At 28.8% G+C, this 25,260-nt stretch overlaps 1 protein-coding gene, 1 long non-coding RNA gene and 1 pseudogene across 3 annotated transcripts; all 3 read right to left on the bottom strand.

The window, feature by feature from the left end:
* Positions 1 to 25,260, bottom strand: part of LOC145182606 (uncharacterized) — a 286,819-nt pseudogene that overhangs the window by 10,117 nt on the left and 251,442 nt on the right.
* On the bottom strand, positions 1,722 to 12,434 carry LOC149878008 (uncharacterized). The gene is made up of 3 exons (XM_090072435.1): positions 12,027 to 12,434; positions 5,454 to 5,513; positions 1,722 to 4,179 (listed from the first exon to the last, which is right to left on the bottom strand). Exons 1-3 carry the CDS (start codon positions 12,328 to 12,330, stop codon positions 3,755 to 3,757), a joined length of 789 nt encoding a protein of 262 aa, XP_089928561.1. The 5' UTR covers positions 12,331 to 12,434; the 3' UTR covers positions 1,722 to 3,754.
* Positions 19,146 to 23,612, bottom strand: LOC149878009 (uncharacterized). Of its 2 annotated transcripts, none has more exons than XR_016447494.1 (10): positions 23,055 to 23,612; positions 22,877 to 22,933; positions 22,538 to 22,615; positions 20,722 to 20,854; positions 20,563 to 20,612; positions 20,203 to 20,369; positions 19,994 to 20,124; positions 19,797 to 19,892; positions 19,434 to 19,701; positions 19,146 to 19,290 (listed from the first exon to the last, which is right to left on the bottom strand). It is a non-coding gene; the product is annotated as an uncharacterized LOC149878009 (long non-coding RNA). The 2 variants fall into 2 exon arrangements; XR_016447493.1 differs by having other exon boundaries at positions 20,207 to 20,369; positions 23,055 to 23,241.

Below are 25,260 nucleotides of genomic sequence, written 5' to 3' on the forward strand. Positions count from 1 at the left end.
AATATTTCGAAATTAAACTTCTAAATTAAATTTCGAAATTAAATTTCTAATTAAAATTTCTAACTAAACTTTCTTGTTGAAATTTTACTTGAAATTTCAAGTCGAAATTTCTAATTTACATTTCTTCTTTAAATATCTTCTATAACTTATTTCTTGTGACCTCTTCTATCAAGCGCTTCTTTAACTTTCACTTTTATCTTTTTTTTTTCACGTAAACATCAATCTTAGATTTTTACCTTATTTAAACTTACTATTACAAAACTTATTTAAACTTCTAATTATTTTTACTTTTTTAGATTTCTAAATAAAACTTCTTCTTTGAGTTTTCTGTTTATATTCCTAAATTAAATTTCAAAGTTAAATTTCTAAATTAAATTTCTAAATTAAATCTCTAAATTAAATTTCTAAATTAAATCTCTAAATTAAATTTCTAAATTAAATTTCTAATTAAAATTTCAAATTGAAATTTCAAATTGAAATTTCTAATTTATATTTCTTCTTTAAGTATCTGCTACAACTTATTTCTATTGACTTTTTCTATCAAGTGCTTCTTTAAATTTCATATTTAAATTCATTTTTTATACTTCCATTTTAAGTTTCTAATTTAAACTTCTTTGAGTTCTGATTTAAATTATCGTTTAATAAATTTTTATTTAAACTGCTAATTTATACTTAAAATAATTAATGCTAATTTATACTAATTTCTATCAAGCTAATACCACTTTAACTCAAGCTAATACCACTTTAAATTTTACCAAGTTAATACCACTAATTTAAATTTCTGGTAAATTTTTTTTCTGAGCAGTATTTCTTATGAACGTTTCTTCTAAAAAATTGTTTTTTTTTAGTGTGTTTTTTAAACTTTTTCTATAAATTCTTTTATAAATTTATTTTTAAAAAAATCCTCTTTTCATATCTTCTATATATTTTGTTTTTAAACTTCTTTTCCTATTATCTTCATTAAAATTTTGTATTTAATTTAGCAACTCATATTTTATGCACTTCTTTTTTATTTTCTTTTAATTTCGTTTTTTTTAATTTTTTCCTTTAAGTTTGAATTGAAGATAAGCGCTTTTGTATTTATGGAATAATTTTTGAGAATGTCTTCATATGTTATATAATATATAACTTCTTTCATTCAAGTGAAATTCTCTCTATTAAACCTAAACTAGTGATCCGACTGATACATTTATGTGACGATTATTGTTTTTTCGAATATATTTTTCACATTTTTTAATTGTAAGGCTTTTGTGAAGGGTTTTGGGTTTTTAATGATATTGTGCCTACGGATGTGGATATGCTTGAATGTTTTGTAAAATGATAGTTATCTGATTTAATTTTCACATGGCGCGTACATTTTTTTCAGGCGTTTTTTTTCCGTTAATTCTGATATTGACGCTTGCATACGCTCACTTCTGACTTAAAGAGCAATCAATTTTGTCTGCCTCATACTTATTTGACGTCAAGTTTAATTATGAGAAAAATAATTAATCGTAATTAGTTATGACATTAATATAATTGATTTAAATGTTACGACATTTTCATTGTTCAAAAAATTTAATAGTTCAACAAAGTTATAAAAAAACTATCGAACTTTTAATTTTATATTTTACTTTTACATAAAACATCATTCGAAATTTATTTAAAACTTCTCCCAAGGGTTTGAAACTTCACGTTTCTAATTTTCCGGCTTTAAAAAAACTATTATTAATTTGAAACTCTTTCGAACGAATTTTCATTCATTTGCAAACTTCATTTATTAACTCAATATAAAGTCATTTTTACTTATGAATTCCTCCATTATAATTTTACTTTGTTACACATTCTATCATCTTCAAACTTTTTTTATCGTACATTGGATAAAAAAACTTCCGATAAAAAAATATGTAAAAATCATAAAAATCTATTTACAAATTTCTAATAAATTAACTTAAATAAGTCAATTAAATAAATAAAATTTCATTTCAAATCGGCATTTAGAAAAATGATTAAAATAGTTGAAAACTTCGATTTTCCATTTCTCTCCGTTTCAAACATTCGATTTCTACCCATTTCAAACTTTCCACTTCAATTCTTTTCATATTTTTCAAACAGATTGCTATATTATTTTTTGTATTCAATGTTGATGGATGATTGATACCTAAAATATCCGTTCGTATTTTATCAACTTGATAATAAATTTCTAAAGCTTTATTATATTTTCCCATTCCACTCAAACAGGCTGCTATATTATTTTTTGTATTCAATGTTGATGGATGATTGATACCTAAAATATCCGTTTTTATTTTTTCAACTTGATAATAAATTTCTAAAGCTTCATTATATTTTCCCATATCACTCAAACAGATTGCTATATTATTTTTTGTAGTCAATGTTGATGGATGATTGATACCTAAAATATCCGTTTGTGTTTTATCAACTTGATAATAAATTTCTAAAGCCTCTTTATATTTTCCCATTCGATAGATACAGAGTGCTATATTATTTTTTGTATCCAATGTTGATGGATGATTGATACCTAAAATATCCGTTTGTATTTTTTCAACTTGATAATAAATTTCTAAAGCTTCATTATATTTTCCCATATCATTCAAACAGAGTGCTATATTATTTTTTGTAGTCAATGTTGATGGATGATTGATACCTAAAATATCCGTTTGTGTTTTATCAACTTGATAATAAATTTCTAAAGCCTCTTTATATTTTCCCATTCGATAGATACAGAGTGCTATATTATTTTTTGTATCCAATGTTGATGGATGATTGATACCTAAAATATCCGTTTGTATTTTTTCAACTTGATAATAAATTTCTAAAGCTTCATTATATTTTCCCATATCATTCAAACAGAGTGCTACATTGTTTTTCGTATCTAAAACTATTTCGTTCTCAGCTCCATAACATGTTGTGTTATACTTTTGAATGGTGTTAAGTATGTTAATTGCTTCTTGAAAATACCTTTATTTGATAGAAAACGTCGGATTTTCTCACTTTGTAGATGGAACCCCTCACACATTTTCGATTCGTTAATATGAAACATGTGGATAAAATGGTTGTAGAAGTGCTTCCCATCGTCGAGGTGTTCTCTGACGCCTTCCAATTGCAATCTCAAAAAGTCGACGATGTTTTTTTGGCATATTTCCGTGGTTTCTTTGCGTTTTTGATAACATTTACATGTTAACTGTGTCATTTCGTGTATCGTGTAAATGTCTTTGTCATCGTCGAAACGATCAAGCAACGAATAACTGACTAATAATCTTATTGCTCTATTTATCAAAAGCTCTTCGTTTATTTGCAGGTGTTTTGAAATACTGTGAATAAACTTTTTTGTAATGTGTTGACCATCACAATATGATAAATGGTTTAAAAGTTCGAGTGATTTTTCATTCGATGTTTCTATTTTATTTAATACTAAGTTAATTGACGTTATGACAGACTTTGCTTGCGCTTCGGTTGGGATGCTTTCCTCGAGCATTTCGAAGGGATGCGATCGAAAAAGATCTAAATATTCCTGCAAAGAAACGTTGTTGTTGTTTGTATAAAGAATGGCTTGATTAATAGCGAGTGGATGATATTGAAGCACTTTGGTTATTTCTTTTAGTGTTTCGTCATCGTTTGTTAACATTTGTTTAATGCTACGTTTTGCGAAAAGAAAAGCATCTTGAGGCGAAAAAGAATGAATTTGTACTTGATTAACATCGGCAGACCAAGACTTCAATTGGGATGTCACCAAAGTAAATGCCTTTTTTTTATTTTACACATACTTTTCAAATATCTTTACACTCTCATCATCCACGTTGTCGAAGATATATAACGTTTTTTCATTTTCGAAAAAGTCATGTATTTTTCTACTAACCATTTCAATATCGAATAGATCGCCTTGAAAATCTTTTACGGTTAATCCTAGTTGGAGACAGAGATTAGTCACAGAAACTTGTATTTTGTCAAATGCTGAATCCACCCACACAATACGTTCAAAGTGGTCGTTGTAAATTGCAGCATACTTTCTAGCGAGCTGAGTCTTTCCTATTCCAGACATTCCAGTTAAAACCGTGATTGATTTACCCGAATCGTTTTTTTGACCCACGTATTTATGAATTTGATTAAGTTCATCATCACGTGAACAGAAGGCTTTTGTCGCAGAAAGGAGTCCGAAAACGGAATGTCGGGATGGTAATTCTAAAATACAAAAGCATTTTAATTCTTATCACGCAAAAAGTTTTATTGAGGATTGTTTAGAAATTATTTTGGAACGGTCAGCATTTTGCTGTTCGCTGTATTTTAGTTTTTGATAGAAAAAAACAAAATGAAATACAAGAGACTTAAGAGAGGATTAGGACGACGATTTTGTAAAAAAACGTTGCACATGACTCAAGTTTAACGCCGAGTTTTTAGTAAAAAAGATCATTAACTGCTAAACGTCATTTTTGATGCGCTTGTTTTCTAATGGTGATGCAATTTGTGATGTTTTCTAATGGTGATTTGTTTTCTGATGTTTTCTAATGGTGATGTTTTTTGATGTTTTGTAATGGGAATGTTTTCTAATGATGATGCAATGGTGATGTCTCTAAAGTAGTTTTTCAGCAGTTTCAACTGCAGTTAAAAACCATATTTAAAATTCTTATGGTTTTTTAACAAAAGTGTTTGACACGTAAAATTCTCCCAGTGGAATATTTAAAGTTTAATTTGAGAAGCAATCGCTGTAAATCATAAGAATTCAAAATCGCGTTTCTGAAAACAGTGTTTAAAAAAGGTTGAAAAAAATATCCATTTGAAGAAATTTATGGTCCGCAAGTAAATCGAGGCAGAAAAATTTTTGTCATGTCGCATGTTTAGTTTTTACATTATATTTTTAAATTATTAATATTGAAAACTAAAGTAAAGGTTATAATGCCTTTAATTTGCCTTTTAATGTAATATCCCTAAAAATGTACAAATAACTTTGTTTTTACATTTTAATTAGGATGAAAATTTGTAAATGATTAACAAAATAAGGTAAAGAAATGTATATAACGAGTAGGTATAAACTTAAAAGGTGTGAATTTAAAACCAGGAAATTCCCTAATTTCTTTAAAAATAAAAAATTTTCGACAAATTAACTTCTTTAAAAAATTTTACTCGGATTTTATGGATTTGAAAAATTTAATGATAATAAAAATAACAATATTATTTATGATAATAATGGTCTTAATAATGATAAGCTGAAAATAATAAATCTAAATAATAAGCTAAAACAACATCAACCTTCAAAAAGCAAAGTGAAGAACGAAGTTCTATCATGCCAATTGACTCATCAGTTTTATCAAATCTCCTTTTATTAAAGCTAATACCCTTTAGTATTAACAATGTCTCTTTTCATTATCTGATTGTTATGTTAAAAATGATTTAAACATAATTCATACAATAGGAATGTGCATATTAACGAAAACCTAAGCACATAGCTAACAGCTTACCAACTTTGACATCTTCACGAGGCTTCTCGGCATTTTCTGTTTCATCTCCAAACGATTTATCTAAACAAGCACATTTAATAAAAATTGAAGGATACTCATAGATTTTTACGTTTTTTTTATGTAGATGTAAAACATGTATGTGTAATGGATAACTTTTAACTTTTATCAGTAATCAAAACAAAAAGATAACTCATTTTATTTTGCTGCTAAAAAATTAATATAAAATTTATTTTACTAAACTCTATAAAACTGACTTTCATGAAATTTTTTTAGTTAAGCTAAACTTTAAACAATGTCAAGGGTTAAAATCGTGCAACTTGCTTGAAGGCAAATTATTCTATTTTTTAATTGAGTCCAGTCTTTTAGCTATAGGCGTAGAGTTTTAGTTTTCCCGGATGGGGCATAAACTATTTTGTAGGAGTTGAAAATCTATAATAAGAAATAAAAATTTTTTTCAATAGGCATAAAAATGTAATTTATTTTCTCAAGTAAAATGTGTTGATGCGTATGGAGGCACGCATTATAAACTCATCGATCAAATGATCAAGATCAAGAGTGTAGGCAATATCGCGATGGCAATTTAAAATAGCGAGATGATTCAATCGCTCCTGAGACATTGTAGAACGCAAATAAGTCTTTAGCCTACGAAGACAAGAAAAGGAGCGCTCACACGTACATGAGGTGACAAGCATACATAGTAAAATTTTTACCATTTTCATAAACTTGGGAATCAGTGAAATTAGTTGAGAAAGGAAACCATCATGGTCTACGAGATCTTTCAAAACTGATTCAAAATAAATTAGTTGAATATTCTTGAACTTTGCATGATCCATAAATATGTCGCGATGGAGTTGTAGCCTTCTATAATCCTCAAAGTCATCTTTGTAAAAAGCCTCAACGAATCCAACTTCCAAACACTGACCAATGAGAAATTTTTCTACATTTGCTAAATGCTCAACGACTACATCCCATAAGACTTTGAAGCGAGTCACCCCGGGCTTCTTTTAACACCTCCTTAAACGTGTTAATGGTATTTCTTGATTTGCAAAAACTAAGCTGCATGCTTAAAATAATTTTCAATAAACGTTTAACATAATAATTTGCCTAAAATAGTATATTAAAAAAAAGAGACTATGAAATAAAACAGTATATACCTTGGAGTGCTGTATTAGCATCCTCGATTAACGTGAAGATCATGTGCAACATTTCCAATTTGAAAAATGTGTCAAACTTACAAAAAGATTCCAGATAACCCGCTGCTTTTGACTTCTTTTTGGCTGAATTATCAGAATGATTTTCAAAATCCTCTAACCAGTTGATAATGCCGGAATAGTTACTCGTAATAGATATAATGGACGGTTTTCTAAGGATCCATCGAGTGTGGCAAAATGGCCGCAGTGATGTTCCGCTTTCTACATTCTTTACATTTCGAAATTTGTTGAAACATGCCAATCGTTTTGGAGATCCACGGGTAAATACGATGAATGATTGCACTAAATTCATAATATTCCTGATCTCTGTTTGATTTTCAACAGAATCTTGTGCTACCAAGTTGAGATTATGAGCGCGGCAGTGCACGTAAAAAACCCGCTCTTCGTTCCCACTCATTAAAGTCTGTAATCTATAGATACTTCCAGACATTAGACAATCCGTCAAAACATTGGCCCCGAAAATTTTGGATCAACAGGCTAAATCGACACAAAACGTCCATTAAACAGCTTTTGATGTTCTCGGTTTGCTAAAATCCCATTAAAAGCTCCTCAATTTTAAATTTTCCATTAACACGCCGAATGTAGATCGAAACTTGTTCTTTCGTGGACATATCCGTTGTTTCATCGGATCAAACTATTGAATTGTGATTCCCTTATACTTTCGCATAGCTTACAAAGCGTTGCATGAGCAAAGCCTCGTAGGATTTCGTTTTCAATATCAGGCGAGAGTCGCTTTTCCTTTTCAGGACGGTTCAACCATTTCTTCAGTTCCAGAGAATCGTCTGCTCGTAGTTTGAGTAGCATGCGAAAGTTTGAATTAATTTTAACCTTTCCAAGAATGAAAAGGCCTTGCGTTCCCTAATACATTTAGAAGAAACATCTATTTATCTAGTAAATAAATTTAATGATTGATAGTTAATCTAAATTTTTCTTAAACGAAATTTAGGAATTACCAAATAAAGATGTGTTGTAATATTTTTGATAAAGCCGTACGATTATCCATCATTTCTTTATTTTGGTGATGATTAAGCTGTTGGATAAATGTCGATTCTATTGTTGCTGAGTCGATCATACTAACAGACGCCCTATTGAGTTCAGATCGCTCCTGAGAACCAAAAATTTGTTACGCTTTCTTCCAATTAGTAAATCCATTTAAAATAAAAGCTTTGTACAAATCTTTTACTCTTGAACTACGAGGTAAAGGCATTTTCATTTGGGTAGCTTTGAAACTTTTTCTTTCTCGCAATCATGTAAAATGGATTTATGTTTTTCATTCCAGTTTTGTTTAAGTTTTCTTCCCTTTTTTGATGGAAAAGATGACTGTCTTGAACAGCAAGGTCTAGGCTCCTCTGTAAAAGACGGCGACTTAACAACAGCGCACAGTGGGCGGAATTTCAAAAAACCTGGCCAAAAGTCAAAAAATGATTATAATTAATAGAAAATTTCTGTAAAGCATTTTTTTGAATCCCCAACTTTGAATTTGACATAAGTGTACCAAAATTCAATAATGGTAGATCCAAAATGGCGGTGTTTTAAAAACATTAATCATTAGAAATGCCTTTGGGCTTTCGTATTTAACCAATTAGTTCTAATTCGACATTTAAGTTCAATATACTAATGTATTATTTACATTACATATATAAACATTATATATAATACCGATATATAATGTATTATGACTGTATTATTATGCCGCAATGTTAAAAAAAATAAATTGAAAAATTCATTATTTATTCTACTTATTTATTTGTTCAAGGAAAACAAGGAAAACTTTTATTTGCATCACTTATCATAATTGTTTCATTTATATTACTTTAAAATAAATCACCACTGTCATCTGAATCATTTATTGTTGAAATATTGTTGATAAACTCAATCACAGACGAATGAGTTTCAGAGTTTTCGTTAATCTCCGGAGGTAATAACATTTGTAAAGCTTGAGGAGACAAAGATCTGCTAACTTTTGCATGAGATTTTAAAAGTGAAGATATTGCAGGATCTGACGAAACAAGTAGTCTGCAAAAAACGTCAAGCATTGTATTTTTTCTGGAATTTTTCTTGGAGAAATCTTCGCGATATTTTTTTAAGTCTTTGTTTCTTGATTCCTGTGCATCCTCAGCTAGTTGTCCTATGGGTAGTATTGCTGTTTTTGTTATTAAGGCTCCATGAATAAGTACTTTGTGTACTGTTGTAGGCATGTTGTACCAAGGATACTTTTCAACAAAAAGTAGTGCAGTTTCGGTAGAATAGTTATCGAGTTTGTCTGCGTCTATTGGAAAGCCACTAGATAATACCTGTAAAATTACATGAAACCGATTTATTAGTTCTAAATCCACTCCTAGAATATCAGCAGACACTTGTGAGTTTTTAAAAAATCTTCGAGCTGTATTTCCGTCATTTGTATTACCGCATCCTGGTTTCGGTCGATCAACTATTAACCCTAGCTGCAGCTTAAAAGCATTCTGGATTAACAATTTTTGTTGTAATATTATACTTTTTTCAATGTCAGAACGTGCTTGCCATTTTTTTATTCCAAGTTTATACCCAAGATGCAAAAAACATTCAAAAAAGCGAATCCATCTGTGCTACTAATTTTTTTGTAGTTTTATTGCACTTAACAAAATCAGTTTCTCAAGAAACATAATAACTATATCTATATACAATTTGACTGATTTTGTAAAGAAAACAAAACACCGCCATTTTGTTTGCTAAAAAACACGACTAGCACTACACAATATAAGTTTATGAAGTAATAGGCAAAAATAGGTGCCTTTTCTTTTAATCAATCTTTAGAATACACTTTTATGAACAACATCCAAATTATAACTAAGCGGAATCTCGCGGGTTCACTACTTTTTCAATGCTTGAAAAATAGGTTAAAGAAAATAAATAAACTTTATTCTGTACTTTTTTGTTCGCACTTTTCGCATAAAATTTAGAGAAATAATATAAAACATTTTACTAAAATATTATATAAATACCTTGAATAGTATCGTCCATAGTTAGTTTTTTTGTTTTTAAAATGCCTATTAAGTGTTTTTAATAACAGATGTTTAACTGCGTAGATTTAGGTAACTTTAAAATTTATACAATTTTTTCTTATACAGTTAAATGCAACAGGGCTTTGTTTATGTAGTTTCAAAATAATAAAATCACAATAGTGATTTTTTTTTTTGACTTTTGGCCAGCTTTTTTGAAAATTAGCCCACTGTGCAGCGGTTGAATCAGTTGCATCATCTAAGTGAACAAATGATAAACTTTCATGAGTATTATCTTGGAATTTATTAGCATTTTGAGATTCAGAAAATAATCCAACTGCTTCAATTTGATTTTCTTTTTTTGAAAAGTATTCACTAATCTTCTTCATTCTACAACATTGTACAACTTATTACTTAAAATTCAATGTATCATTGAACAATTAAAAAATTTCTTCAAAAACTTACGTTTTTTTTTAATTCAAATGATTTTTAATTCAAAACTTTTAAATAATTAATACAAATAATACTGCCAAATTTATCAAAGAAAAAAAATACTAAAAGAACGTTTAACTCTTTAGTTTATGTAGTTCCGTTAATTTGCTTTTTACTACGTTTTTACAAATCTCAAATAAGTCTCAAACTCATCAGAAGCGTGAAATTTCTGAAATTCGAAAAAAAATATAAACTTTTGAAAATAACCATAGGTATTTGCGGAAATATTACAATCGTTTTTAAATTGTTGTATTTGTTAATGTTAAAGTATATTATGGTTTTTATTTTTTAAATATTTTTGAAAGCTTGGTGAATTTCCCCGGATGGGGCAAAGCCCCAGCGACAAATTTCCGGATAGGGCTCGAGCCCCCAAGCCCCAGCGCGTTCTACGCCTATGCTTTTAGCCATGTGTAATAATTCAAATAACTTCAATTAAAAGCATTCTCCTGCTGTTTCTTATTGATTTTATCATAAATTGCAAAACATTTTTTTGATTCAAATACAAAAACATTCGAAGCTTCATTTTTCTTCAAAAATAGATGCTCGCACTGACCAGGTAAATATCAATTGTTAACAATCACCTTGTTTTCTACTACACTGTGAATGGAATAATGTTTCTTTTGAGAGTATCCTGTCTGCTCACGCGTTTTTATTTTATGTATTAGCAATGATCAAGAGTTTTTTAAATACTGGTGAATTTAGCGGCGTTTGATTTTTATGGAAATCGATTAACCAGCACTGACATAATGGCGGAAAATCAACTTATAACACCTGTTTGACAACTTTATCTGTAAACAACCACAAAAAGCTTTTTCTGCTTTGCCCATAAAAATGATCTCCTTGAATATAGAAAACAGATCTCCTTGCTTACCCAATTTCCTAAAATTTATGTTTGAGCAAGTCTAAGAATTTCTCAAGAACCACTATTAAGAATCGCATATAATATCTTACATTCTTCGATGTAAGATAATATAAAAGAAAGATTAGTCGAGGATGCTCTTACTTCCGACAAAACGATTTTTTCAGTAAACTACCCAATAAATTTTATTTGAAGTAAAGAAACTTTATAGGAAATTTGTAAATATCTTTTAACATTTTACTTTTTTATATTTTATTCCGTACGATTTTTGGTAGAGATCGAAGAGTATGAGTCATAAGAAGTATGATTACTAAAGAAGCATCAATGGAGATGCACGTGATTAATCTGAAATAAAAAAAATGCATCACTATTTCGAAAACGAAAAAACTTTATACATCGTCGAAAACGTGGATGATGAGAGTGTAAAGAAAAACTTTTCTGCATCTTCCATTAGAAAAATATTTTGCCACTTAAAAAATATATATTTCTCGCCATGTTTAAAAAAAGAAGACGCAGTTAGTTGAACGAAAAAGTAAGCAGGACGACGTAATTAACGTGCTTTTTGTATTTTGAAGTCGTCTGAGTCAGGATTGTGTCGTGAAATAAGAAGCTGCAGATTACAAGTTGTCGTAAAATAAGAAGCTTTAGTTAGAATATTGGAAAAAACTCCTGATCTGCAAAAGACCTTGTCTTTTGTTGCATGTTACATGTTATCTCAATACGCCTTGATATAAAACCAAAATGATATTCTCCTTTTATTACCGTTCTAAATTCTTTCGTTTCAAAATTAAACTGTCTCTAATGAGGAGAGTTGGAAGCGACAAAGAAAAACAAAACAAACATGTATGTGAGCGCGCTCGCTTACACCACTCAACTCCTAAGCAATATTGAAAGAAGGTCTGTTCTATACAAAACTGAGTAACTGAGTTTCTATCAGATCAGGAGAAACAATGTTGGAATTAAATAACAGTTATGGAAAAAGTTAATTCACAAGAGAATTTTTTAAGTTTCTTATAAAAATACTTTTACGTACCTTCGATCGAGCAACTTTTCCCGATATGAGTCCTAATTTCATTTAGTATTTTCTTCATATTTTCTTCCTTATTTTCATAAAGTTGATAATATATCTTCCCTGATATAATAAGAGCTAACTTGGAAGAAGGGGGAGGCAGGTAGTTTTCAACTTGAATAGGTATGATTTTTTTCCGGCACTCATCTGCATGCGTGTATTCTCTTTCGCAGTTATGTGAGTTCTTGTATTCTTCTGAGATGAGCAACAAAATAACTTTGGAGTTTGCTAACGCTTCTGCCATTTCTTGTTTTAAATCACCGCCCATGTTCTGTTCATCAATCCAAACCTTTAAACTGTTTTCAGTCAAAACTTTATATAAAAATTAGCGCATTCTTTACCAGTTCTCCAGTTATAAGACACCATTATATCCCAATATTCGTTTTCTGTAATCATTTTGAGTAGTCAAAGCATAAAAACTTGTATATCAGTGAAAGCTCTCAGCGTAATAGTTTAAACCAAATGAAAATATGTGAAAAGTCCAAACAAGTTGTTGACAATGTGTTGTTGACAAAATGACTTAAATCAGCACGATATGACAAACGTACCATAAATCTAAAAGGTTTTGTTAACCTTTATCTATAAATCTAAAAGGTTTTGTTAACAAAGTAAATCATATATAATGCAACATTTGATTAGTTGATAACAACGCGATGGACTTTGATTGGTCAAACACAACTCACAATACATACTTGAAGGTTTACAACTAAATATAAAGCATAAATCAAAAACAACCCCCCAATTACACGTGACATATTTTATCAATCTGCAAAGCAATCTTTATCGCGTTTAAATTAAAATATGCAATGAAACTTTGTGTTTAATAAAACTTAATTTGATTGGTTTAATAAGCCTCCTATTTCTATATTCTTAACGTCCGTAAAAATGTGTGAAAATAAATAAGATGAAAACTTCATTCTATTAAAACGATTTGTTCAAGGCTCTCTCCTCTGGATGAAACAATGACACTTAAAAAAAAAAAAAAAAGGATTTTTTACGTGTCATACTCAATGAACTATTTCTTTCTATTATCATTTTATCAGTGTTAGAACTGAGTTTCTGGTTGTCATTAAAACAGTGTTAAACTTTAACGCTGCCTACTGTTTTACGTTTCATGCAACTGTACGTGCGACATGTCCACCAAGTGTTTCGGCTGTCTCCCACTTTTCGTCAAACGAATTCATTGAGTAAAGCTTAAAGATTATGTTTATAAATAAAGTAACACAGCGTTACCCAGCAAACATGCTTTCAGCGGTCCGTGATGCGTAAAGCCGCCACCGGTATGCCGCTGCTGGCCCACTGTGATGCCTAATGCGGATTGCCGCTGCTGGCTAACCGATGATGGACCGTTATCTCGTTTTGTGTTGCCTAACCGCCTTTGGCTGAAAAACGGCAAAACGCTTCGTTGTGGATACGTTTTTAAATCGGCATGCCAGCTTCGGTAAACACATGGCGACACATTACAGTTTTGCCAACACAAATCTAGAGTCGGCTTTTGGATAGCGGTAAGCTGTCGTTATAACACCAAAAGCAGGCATTTCAATTGAAATGCCTGCTTTTGGTGAGACTTAGATTGATCGATGTTTAAATTGTGACTGTTTTATAAAAAATTCACTGACTAAAACTTATTAGTGTATAAATATATGCTCAAAATTGTTATTACATTTATTTTTTAGCAGTATTTTACTTGATATTTATAACTCGGATAAAATTATATACTAAGTAAAACAGTAAGTATTAAATAAATAAGATGTAAAAAAAAATCAAATTAGTTTTTAGTCTTAAAATATAAATTATATATATAAATTTATATTGAATCTATATCTATACTTTATATTATAAAATATAGCTATAATGATTGCTTATAAATATTAAAAGTTATGATTTTAACATTCTTATAATCTTATAGCTATACTTATAACTATACTTATAACAATACTTTATAATATTAAGTTTAGATATTGATATAAAGTATGGATATAGATTCAATATATATTTATAAGACTCAAAATTAAAAAGACTAATTTATATTTATATATATATATATATATATATATATACAGTCAGTCAGTCACAAAAGTTTTCATACACCTTACAATTTAGAGAAAACACTTAATAAAAACCATTTTAAATGCAAAAAAATAATTTTATATCAAAGTAAGAAGAATATATCGTACAAGAAATAAAAAATAGTCAACTAAATAAAAATATTTAACTAAATAAAAATATTTAACTAAATAAAAATATTTAACTAAATAAAAATATTTAACTAAATAAAAATATTTAAGTAAATATAAATATTTATTTGTAAAACTGAAAAAGCTTAATTTTTGAATTTATAATATGTTACAAAAGTTTTCCTACACTAAACAAAACTTGTAAAAAAAACAAGAATATAAAAAGTTAAAAAATCTTTAGTATTTTGTTGAGCATCTATTGGCATTTACACAAGCTTTTAATCTTCTGCTCATCAGTGACACTAATTTTTTGGTAAAAGAAGACGGAATTTTATTCCATTCTTCTAGTAAGATATTTTTTAGCATATTAACATTTGTTATTCTGTTTCCTGGTTATCTGTCTAAATAATCCCACACATTCTCTATTTGGTTAAAGTCTGGTGATTGGGGAGGAGAATGCAGTTGTTTTGGAATATTGTAGAGCAACCATGATTTTACAACATAAGCAGTGTGTTTTGGATCTCGATCCTGTTGAAATATCCAATTATTTCCTAACTTTTACTTAGTAGCATCTGATTTCAAATTATTTTTTATAATGTCCAGCGATTTATATTATATGTATTTTTTAATATATACTAGCTTTAGTAAATAAAACAATTTATGTAAATTTATATAAGTTTCAATAATGAGCTTTTGGAAAAAATGGCCAAGAAAAAACTGATGCCTACATCAAGTTTTCCAATGCCATTAAATAAAGAGGCATTTTTTAGTTCAGAAGATGAATGACATTTTTAAATAAAATAAACATCTTTATTTACAAATTTGTTATCTTTATTTACAAATTTGTTATCTTTATTTACAAATTTGTTATCTTTATTTACAAATTTGTTATCTTTATTTACAAATTTTTAATCTTTATTTACAAATTTTTAATCTTTATTTACAAAGTTGTTATCTTTATTTACAAATTTGTTATCTTTATTTTACAATATTTAATATATTTTAAAATATTTTATATTTTAAACTCACTGGAGTAAAGTATTTGTGCAATAAATATTACTGTTTCCATGTTTTTCATTTTCATTCCCTTTTACTGTAACCTCTAGTATATGAGATTGTTAATGAGAATTTAAATTGATTGTGATATTAAATGTTACCAGTGAATAAAGTAAGATAGATTTTATTATTTTAATGTTATTTGTTTCAATTTTGTTTTTGAAAGAAATCCAAAATATAAGTTCTGGAGTCTGTCTGCTGTTTGAAAAAATTATATACTTATTTACTAAACCATTTTATTTCATTCAACTATTTGGCTTTCTTTATATTTTTTCAAGGTATTTTCATAGTATATTATATCGTGCTATGTTTTTGTTTGCATGGTGAAAACTATGTTCAATGTGCAAACTATATTTTAGTTCATCAAATTATATTTTTATTGATGTGTTCTGTCTTTGATTCATTCTTTTTCAGATCTGCACTTGTGTCTTAGGCCTATGGTTTGCAAAAGGTTCACCATTGCCCTTAAGTTGCTGTGGGTTTCACAGTTTGATTTCCAACCTGCCATATAAGTATATCATTTTTAAATACTATTTTATTTGTTAACTTAAAATTAAAAGTAAAGATAATTTTTTTTAATGAAATAACAATTTTTTTTTTATTGTTTATTAGCCCCTCAAGCGTATTGATAGAAACTGGTATACCAGGTAGAGTATTTAAGGTTACTGTATATGAAGTTTTATTTTTAAAAAAAGGCACGCATTATGACTTTATTTTTATATAGTTTTTTTTAAAGATGTTTCCTTAGTTAAGATAATGTAGCAATATAATTAAGCAATGTTTTTGTTGTTTTTATATTTTAAATTATGCTTAAATAATAAAATTAAATTTATATTTATTCAATGTAGATAAACTTAGTATCTGGAGTTATTTGTCACTAACTGATGATCAGACTATTTTAAACAAAAACGTTTTTAAGGGCTGAGAAGGTAAGTTTATTATCTTTGTTGTAATAGCTCTAAACTTAACTGTTTCAATATTTTCATTATATATCATTGTCTGCTTTCAGGTAAAAGTTAGAAGTCTGCAGACTGCAACGTAAATCGATTTTCAACACATTATGGCTTTCCGAGTATATTTAGTTTTCGAATGAAATGAGAATAAACTAAACTTAAAGATGTGTTTAAAATTAACTATTTATTTTACATTTTGTATTTTAAACGTTCGCCAAACGCAAGTTAAGCAATAATCTATAGATACAAATATTTTATATATTCTGTTTTAAATAAAAAAAATATTATTGTGACTTTAATATTCATATTGTAATTGTAAATTGCAATCTTAAAATGATTTTTATTATAACTTCTGATTATTCTTTTTGTTCACCGAGCTTAAGCGTTGCCGCGTATGACCTAATGATTTACAGTTGGGGTAGTGTTTTTTGGTGCAAGGAGAATTTTAGTATGATAAATTCGTATTAAATAGCTATATACTTATGCACAAAGTCAAAAGGTATTTGATTTGCCTTCCAGGCATCGGCAGGATTTGCCATTCTTTTATGAGTAAAAATTGCGCTGAAAGATATACACAATTTTGCTAACGATAAGTGCGTTCTATTCAAACAAAAATACAAAAATAATATGTACAGTTGTGGACAAAATAATAGTAGTGGCTAGTAAAACAATCATTTGTGATAATAATTTTATGTAAATTTAAATATAAGTTAATAAATTTAGGCATAACAGTAATACAAACACTGAATAATGAAATGGGAGTAAAAAATGTTGGTAGCACTGTTAAAATTACTTTAGGGAAGTCCCGAATTTTATATACGAACATATCTAAATTTGTAGGTTAAAATAACATATCTGTTGTTTCCTGTCAAATTATTTATATTAGCTTTTTGTTTATTTGGTTTTAGTAAGACTAATTAAAGGTAAGATTAATTTTAGTGTTAATTTAATGAAATATATAAAATAATCGTATAAATTTATTTTATAAATAGGAGAAAAGGGTCGTGCAAAGCATTGTAGTGCAGAAAAGAGACAACTAATTATTAAATTAAAACAAGAAGGGAAAACATAAAAATTTATTCAAGAGACATTAAGTTGTTCTCCTATGATGATTAGAAATGCTCTAAAATGAAAAAAAATGTAGGCGAAACAAGGAGCCGAAAACAAAAACCAACTGAACATGAAGATAGATTGATGAAACGTGCTGCTGTTGCCGATCCTTTTGTAACGTCCCGCCATATTAAAGAAGATTTAAATTTAAGCGTTTCTTCGAGAACAGTACGTAGGCGGTTAGTACAAAGTACGTTAGTCGCCAGAAGCCCAAGAAAAGTTCCCCTTTTGAAAAAAAGGCATGTGGTAGCAAGATTACATTTTGCAAAAACGCATGCAGATTGGCCTGTTTCAAAATGGCGTAGTATTTTGTGGTCTGATGAAAGCAAAATTGTTTTATTTGGGTCAAGTGGACGCAGGATGCATGTAAGGAGGCCACCTAACTCTGCATACAAACCGCAATACACCATAAAAACTGTAAAATATGGCGGAGCAAAAATAAATATTTGGGGTTGTTTTTCTTATTATGGCGTAGGGCCAATCTATAAGATTGATGGTCCATAATGACCGAGACGAATACCTTCAAATATTACAAAATACCATGTTGCCCTATGCAGAAGAAGATATGCCCCTAAGATGGGTTTATATGCAGGAAAACGACCCAAATCATACCAGTCGCAGGGTAAAAAGTTGGTTCTTTGAGAATAGGGTTGCAGTTATGGATTGGCCTGCTCTTAGTGAAAACTTATTACAGGTCCTATGCTATTCCACTATCGCTTTATTATCGGTTTGCCGCTGACGGACCGTTGTTCAAAAGTTGTTGATTTGCCACCATCGGTCCGCCACCGAACCGCGTGCAGCTTTCCGCTAGCGGACCGATGTAAATACGATGTGCAAGCCTACGCGGCAACGCAGCGGGCGGCCGACGTCGGCACGGCATAAGTGCTGACAGTGGTCCGTTGTCGGTCCGCCTGCTTAATGTTTGCTGGGTAGGAACTTAGAACATAAAAAATTCGTAGGGAATTTCTAAAAACTCTAAAGAAAACTGTTTATAGATTGAACACGATTAATTTCAGCAGCCTTTAATTGTTAATTACTCGAAATTAACTTATTTCATTTTTGCACAATGAAGCTTAAATGTTGTTGTTTGATTGTGTTGGTGTTAAACATTTGTTGTCATCGTTATCAAGATAAAATGAGTAAATAAATGATTAATAGAGGAAAAGTTTTAAAAAACCTTTTCTCAAAATCAGATCTTTTTTTTTTTCACAAGTTGACGTCAAAATTGACCGGTGCTGCTCTCCAGTTGGATTTAATTTACGGCGAAATAAAGACTCAACCAATCGAAAGAATAGGGAAAAAGTAAGAATTTAAAATAAAAGTAAAATTTAATTTTAACTTTTTTTCCAAAATTTGTTTTTAATCTATCATTAAAACATATTTTCAGTAATAATCGAGGCAAAAAGAGTTGATTTAATTTATTTATTTCTGAATAATTTATTTTGAATGAAAAAAATATAAAAACATGTTGTGTATTGTCTTATTTCAATTTTTATTTCATATTGGTGGGTACCAATCTTAAAAGTCACCAATAAAAAACCTTAAAAATCACGAGGAGTAAAATTTAATTTTCACTTTTTTCCCAAAACAAACATTTTTTCAAAAATTTTTAACTTTTTTTGTGTCAAAATGCCAAAAAATTCCATTGGGTCGAAAAAAAGTGTCAATTCTCCAAAACTTAATATTCCATAATGCCATTAGGCAACGCTGATTTGATACTGATTTTTATTGCTGAATAGCAATTTAGTTGGAAAGAGGACGAGCCACACGACGTAAAACATAACTGCTTTAAATGTTAAAATAATCTTAATGAGCTTTCATGAATATTCATATTTGTATAAGACAGATTAAATATCTAAAGAAAAAACGTAAAGAGCCAAATTTATTGTTTAAATCTTCAGCATTTCTTCTTTTTAGGTTTCATTTTCGGACCTGAAAAGAATTTTCATATGATTAAGAAGTAACAAAAGTTGTTTAAAAAAATATATATAAAATCTTGATAAATTAAATTTTCACATAATATTTCATTTATCAAGAACAAAAATAAAAATCTAGAATTAAAAAATTAATCTTACGCATTTGTGTTTCATTCGCTAATTAAGGTATTTGCGGCACCTTTTTGCACCGCAGAAGCACGGTAGTTTGTCGTCCTCAAGCGCAAACTTATAGTTATAAGTCAATTCCTCACCGACTGTAACCCTGCGTTTAAAAACGAATTCCTTTCAAATTTGTAGTAAAACAACATTTGCAATCTTTTAAAGAAAATACGACTTAACTTTTTTGAGCGAATATAATAACTTTTTTACAACCATTTATAGATATAATACGCGAGAAACAATTTGGCTGAAAAAAAAAAGTGAAATTTATTTTTAGATGCGAAACGATGGCGAGGCGATGTTCATTTCTTCCACTCAAATAAAGCTTAATCGAAATTATACCTCACAAGAATGATTGATGAATCTAGCAGCGTTGCCTTTAGTTGTTGCATCTACAACATCAGAGTCATCGATTCGAAACATGTAGCAGCCGTAGCCCTATTTATTTAACAAAAGTTTCATAGCATTTCATATAAAGTGAACAGTCGCAAACCATTTTCATTTAGTAAAACTTGTTTCTTTTTAAAACTAAAAAAAACCTTTTTTTTCGTAGTAATTTTCTCGTCGATCCGTAAGTGACGAGCGAATCTTTTCCCCGCTTTATTCAATGATCATTTTCCCTGCTTCGATCGTTTTCTTAAAAAACAAACCTCTCCCTTGTATCTTTGATCTACAACACATAAAAGGATTTTTTAAATACGTGACGTGCATTTGTAAAACATATATGATAGATTAATTAAACCCCTACATACACCGACGTTATCTAAAGATAGATTTTTTAACAGCCGATATTTCATAGCTGCAGGTAGCTCTTGAGGACCAAAAACAGATTCTTCTTCTGGATCGTTACTACAAGATTTAGGCGGCAGACGGTAGGGGGAGGCTAGCCAAGCAAACATATCTTTTTCAGCTTTTCTAAATAAAGTGTCACACGTTACTGCCGTGTACTTTATTCTTATAAAAACTCGATGTAAATTAGTGAAATTTAAATTCCGCTTTTTTGCTGAAAAATAACATGAAGTGAGTGCAAAAAAAACACGACGAAATGCAGAATAAAAACTGTTTCATTATTGCTATGGATTCAATGGCTTAAAATTTTAAAATTTACCTGGAGAAAACTTCAGACCTGGCGCAGCCACTTGGGTTGATTGATATATTCTTAAAAAGCAAAAAAAAAACATCAAAACAAGGCTTGTTAAAGATAAATTAACAAAAGTAGAATAAAATATATGAAAGTATTAAATAAAAGAAAGCTTTAAACAGGTACCTAATCTTCTTTTCCCACACAGGGCAGATGATACTGGAATTTATATGTACAACACTTGTGGCCGCCAGATAGTTGCTTCACAGATAAGAAATGAAATCTTTTGAGACCCCAATAAAGTCATAAACATCATTTGCTTGAAAAAATGAAAACAGATCACTAATAACACTAATATTGACAAACACAACAACAACAACAACAACAACAATAATAAAACAATAATAATAACAATAATAATAATAATAATAATAATAATAATAATAATAATAATAATAATAATAATAATGATAATAATAATAATAATAATAATAATAATAATAATAATAATAATAATAATAATAATAACACAAACAATAACAATAACAATAATAATAATAATAATAATAATAATAATAATAATAATAATAATAATAATAATAATAATAATAATAATAATAACACAAACAATAATAATAATAATAATAATAATACAAATAATAATAATAATAATAATACAAATAATAATAATAATAATAACAATAATAATAATAATAATAATAATACAAATAATAATAATAATAATACAAATAATAATAATAATAATAATAATAATAATAATAATAATAATAATAATAATAATAATAATAATAATAATAATAACAATAATAATAATAATAATAATAATAATAGTAATATTAATAATAATAGCAACAACAATAATAATAATAGTGATAATAACAAAAAACAACGCTAAAGGTCAAATCCACAGTTTGGATGTTAGATCAATTAATTGTGGTCCTACCAATTGCCTTATCATTTACAAATGAATAAATTATCAAACGATTAAATGAAATAAAAGCTTAAAAATATTAACTTGGATTAGGAAGATATTATCACATCCCGTAAGGCCATCAAACAGGCAATTAAACAAGCTATTCTAAATCTTAAACAGTTGGGTTAGCAGGCAATGACAAACAAGGAGCCAAGTTGCTAATTTTTTGTTCATTCAACTTTTCTGTGTACTTTTACCACTTGTGTTTACTTTCCATCAAATTTTTATTATCAAACTAAAGAAAGCTTTATAGAATTGTTCAGAGTCTACTAAAGTTGCAATTATTTAATAAATGACAGTAATATTCTGGAATGTGTACTTAATGAGAGTATTTCATCAAATTAATTTTTGAATGACCAGTGATGCTTGGTGAAGCATTCCTTATTTCTCAAATAATCAAGAGTACAAAAACACAAATTAGATCAACTTATTCATCTAGTGCTCTGCTTGTGCAATATAATACAATAATTTTGACAATTTCTGAATCCTTGTCTTTTTCAAAAGTGTATATGTCCAAAAGATTGTTTTATGAGGTGTAATGCAGCTCTAGTCCACAGCATGTTGATTAACTTAAGAAGAGCCAATAAGTTTAAACACTGTTTTCAGTTATTTTGAATTCTTAAAACATAGCATCTTTACAGTTTTGAATCTTAAGTTAAAGCTTATAACTACAATAAGTGACTCAGCAATTTGACTGAGATTAGATTGAACTGAAAGATATCAGTTATTAAAAATTATACTACGTGAGGCATTAAATTAAGTTGGAAAATAAAAGTATCATTTGCTTATTGAAATTTATGTTATCTGGTAATACTTAATCAGGCAGTTGGCAATCTTATCAATAACTAACACTTGTTTGGGTCAGGTTCTTGAAGTAAGCCTGAAATAAAGTTTTTTTGAGAGTATATAGCATACCGAGTAATTAGGTAAAACCTACTTAATACCAAGGAATTGAATGTCTGTAAAGTATCCATTCCAAATTACAATAATACAATTCAAAGCGCATACCTGTTGAATCCAGAAAAACTTCTTCTAAACATGAACTCATTTCTCTTCCATCAATAAAATGTCTTTTTAGTGATGATCCTCAAAACAGCAAAAAAACATATCATACATATTATACTAATTAATTTTTTTTAAAAAATAGTTTTCACAAAATAAAGTTTTTTCAATTTAGATTTTCTTAAAACAGTTATGTGACTAAACTACTTTTAGCACGCAAGGTTATCAATTACACTAATTTGCTGTAAGAATAAAAAATCTGGAAAACAACCTAATTTTTGTTAAAATACTTCAGAAACTATAGGGGAGAGTATGGACATCCTATACAGCTGTTCATTTTTATACCTAAGCAAAATTTTGTAAACCAATTTCTGCAGTCTTTGACTTCCTCTAAAACTTTCCCTAAAAAATATAACACCATCATTTATTTACAAATTAAGTTGTATTATGGTTTTTTATTAATTTATACAAATCTATAATAAAATGCAAATAAAATCAAACTGTCTTCTTCATCACAATTTACCTATGACATACTGCTGCAAGTAAAAAATGTTCAAAAGTTGATCAATTATTATTTTTTAATCAAAGTATTCCAGTTGTTAACTGGTTAATTCTTGACAAACTGTTGAACTAATTATAAAGAGATTTTCAGTTTTAAAAACTTTTAAAGATAAAATTGAACAGAACTTTGTTATTTGCATCGGCAAATTAACGTTAAGTTGCAGACAAATAAACAAATATTGATAAAGCTTAGCTTCAGTTTTAATCATTGACAAATTCTTTTGGTTATTACTAAAATCTTTATTGAAAATAAGTTTGTGCAGCTTTATTGTAATGTGAAAAAAGCATTCGTAAATCGTCTCAGGTTCGATGCGAGGGGTCGTGCTGCCAATTCGAAGTTTTATTATTTTTCCGGGAAATTGAGTTTTTGTCATCTGTATATCCAGCGTTTACAATTACCATACAGGCTTAGATGTTTTATGTGTATCATTAGTTAAAACGGACATTGATATTCAGATAGAGCTAAGAGAATAAGACTAAAAAATAATCCGAGCAGATACTTAATTAAATCAAAAATGTTGAATTTCTATATAAAATGACGAATATTAAAACTTAGAGATTTAGGCGAGAAATACGTTGAGATAAGTCAATATTAAAACGAATATTGACACTAGGCTAGAACTAAGAGAATCAGGCTAGAAAAAACACTGAGAAAGGTCAATAGTAAATTGAATATTGAGGAATATAATATGCAGGAAGGGCTGTTTCATGATCTTGCGCGTATGCGGCATTGGGGCATGGAAACTTTTTTATCTGCGTGAATCTTTAATTTCTTCATCAGCGTGAGTCATTTGTTTACTCTGGTCCTCTGTCCGAAAATAGTTTTACTAATCCCAATCTTAGGGCTCATGCTATTTCTTCCCTGAGGCGTTCACTCCTCTGTCTTGACCAAGCAACGCAAAGCTATTTCCAAATAAGAGAAATAAGAAATCGATGGGAAATGATTTTTGAAATTTTTGAACTCTTAGGAAATATTTCCATCCTCCATATATATTTCTTCTTTCTCTTCCACATCTCATTTTGTCATATATATGTTTCTTCTTTCTAATCCACATCTCATTTTGTCATATATATGTTGCTTCTTTCTAATCCACATCTCATTTTGTCATATATATGTTTCTTCTTTCTCTTCTACATCTCATTTTGTCATATATATGTTTCTTCTTTCTCTTCCACATCTCATTTTGTCATATATATATTTCTTCTTTCTCTTCCACATCTCATTTTGCCATATATATTTCTTCTTTCTCTTCCACATCTCATTTTGTCATATATATTTCTTCTTTCTCTTCCACATCTCATTTTGTCATATATATGTTTCTTCTTTCTCTTCCACATCTCATTTTGCCATATATATTTCTTCTTTCTCTTCCACATCTCATTTTGTCATATATATTTCTTCTTTCTCTTCCACATCTTATTTTGTCATATATATTTCTTCTTTCTCTTCCACATCTCATTTTGTCATATATATGTTTCTTCTTTCTCTTCCACATCTCATTTTGTCATATTTTATTAAAAATCAAATTCCTATAAAAAGTCGAAATTTTTGTCTAGTACAAAAATAATTTTAAAATCTGCTTTTTTTTTAAGTAAAACTTTTAATATGTGTAAAAAATTTGACTCCCATCAAAAATTTTAAATTCCTTCATCTGGTCCGGTCAACTTAAAGCACAAAAGCAACATTTCGCACTTTCAAGCTTTTTGTATTGAACCAGAAAATGAGCTGAAGAAGAGGAAAGTTGTCTCGGTAGTGAAAGTTTTCGAACCTTTTGTAAAACTGCATATGATATAACGTCAGCAAGAAGAAATGCACGAATTTTAATTCAAATATTCACTTCATTACAATATCAAAGTCCATGTTGTTTAGTGAAAAAGAAACACAATTCTTCATGACGCGTTCTTTGAACATTTGAAACATTTCTTTCACTATGTGGCACTGTAGCAGATGTTGAAGGAAGATCCGGATAAATAATGTTTTACATTTTGGCTAGCCCGACGTTCGCTCAGATTAAAAATATCGCTCTGTTAATCGACTCCATCTTCTATCTACACTCTGCAAACCTATTCAATGTTTTTTAATCCATTATCTTTTAAAACAAACAAAATGAAAAAATGTTAAAAAGTTTTTGCTTTCTGCTACTTGCTTAATATTGGTTAGTTAATAT

This window comes from Hydra viridissima, unplaced genomic scaffold (assembly GCF_058129835.1).
Source record: "Hydra viridissima isolate aposymbiotic clone 2 unplaced genomic scaffold, HvirCarnegie_v1 scaffold_15, whole genome shotgun sequence".
NCBI classification, from domain to species: domain Eukaryota; kingdom Metazoa; phylum Cnidaria; class Hydrozoa; order Anthoathecata; family Hydridae; genus Hydra; species Hydra viridissima.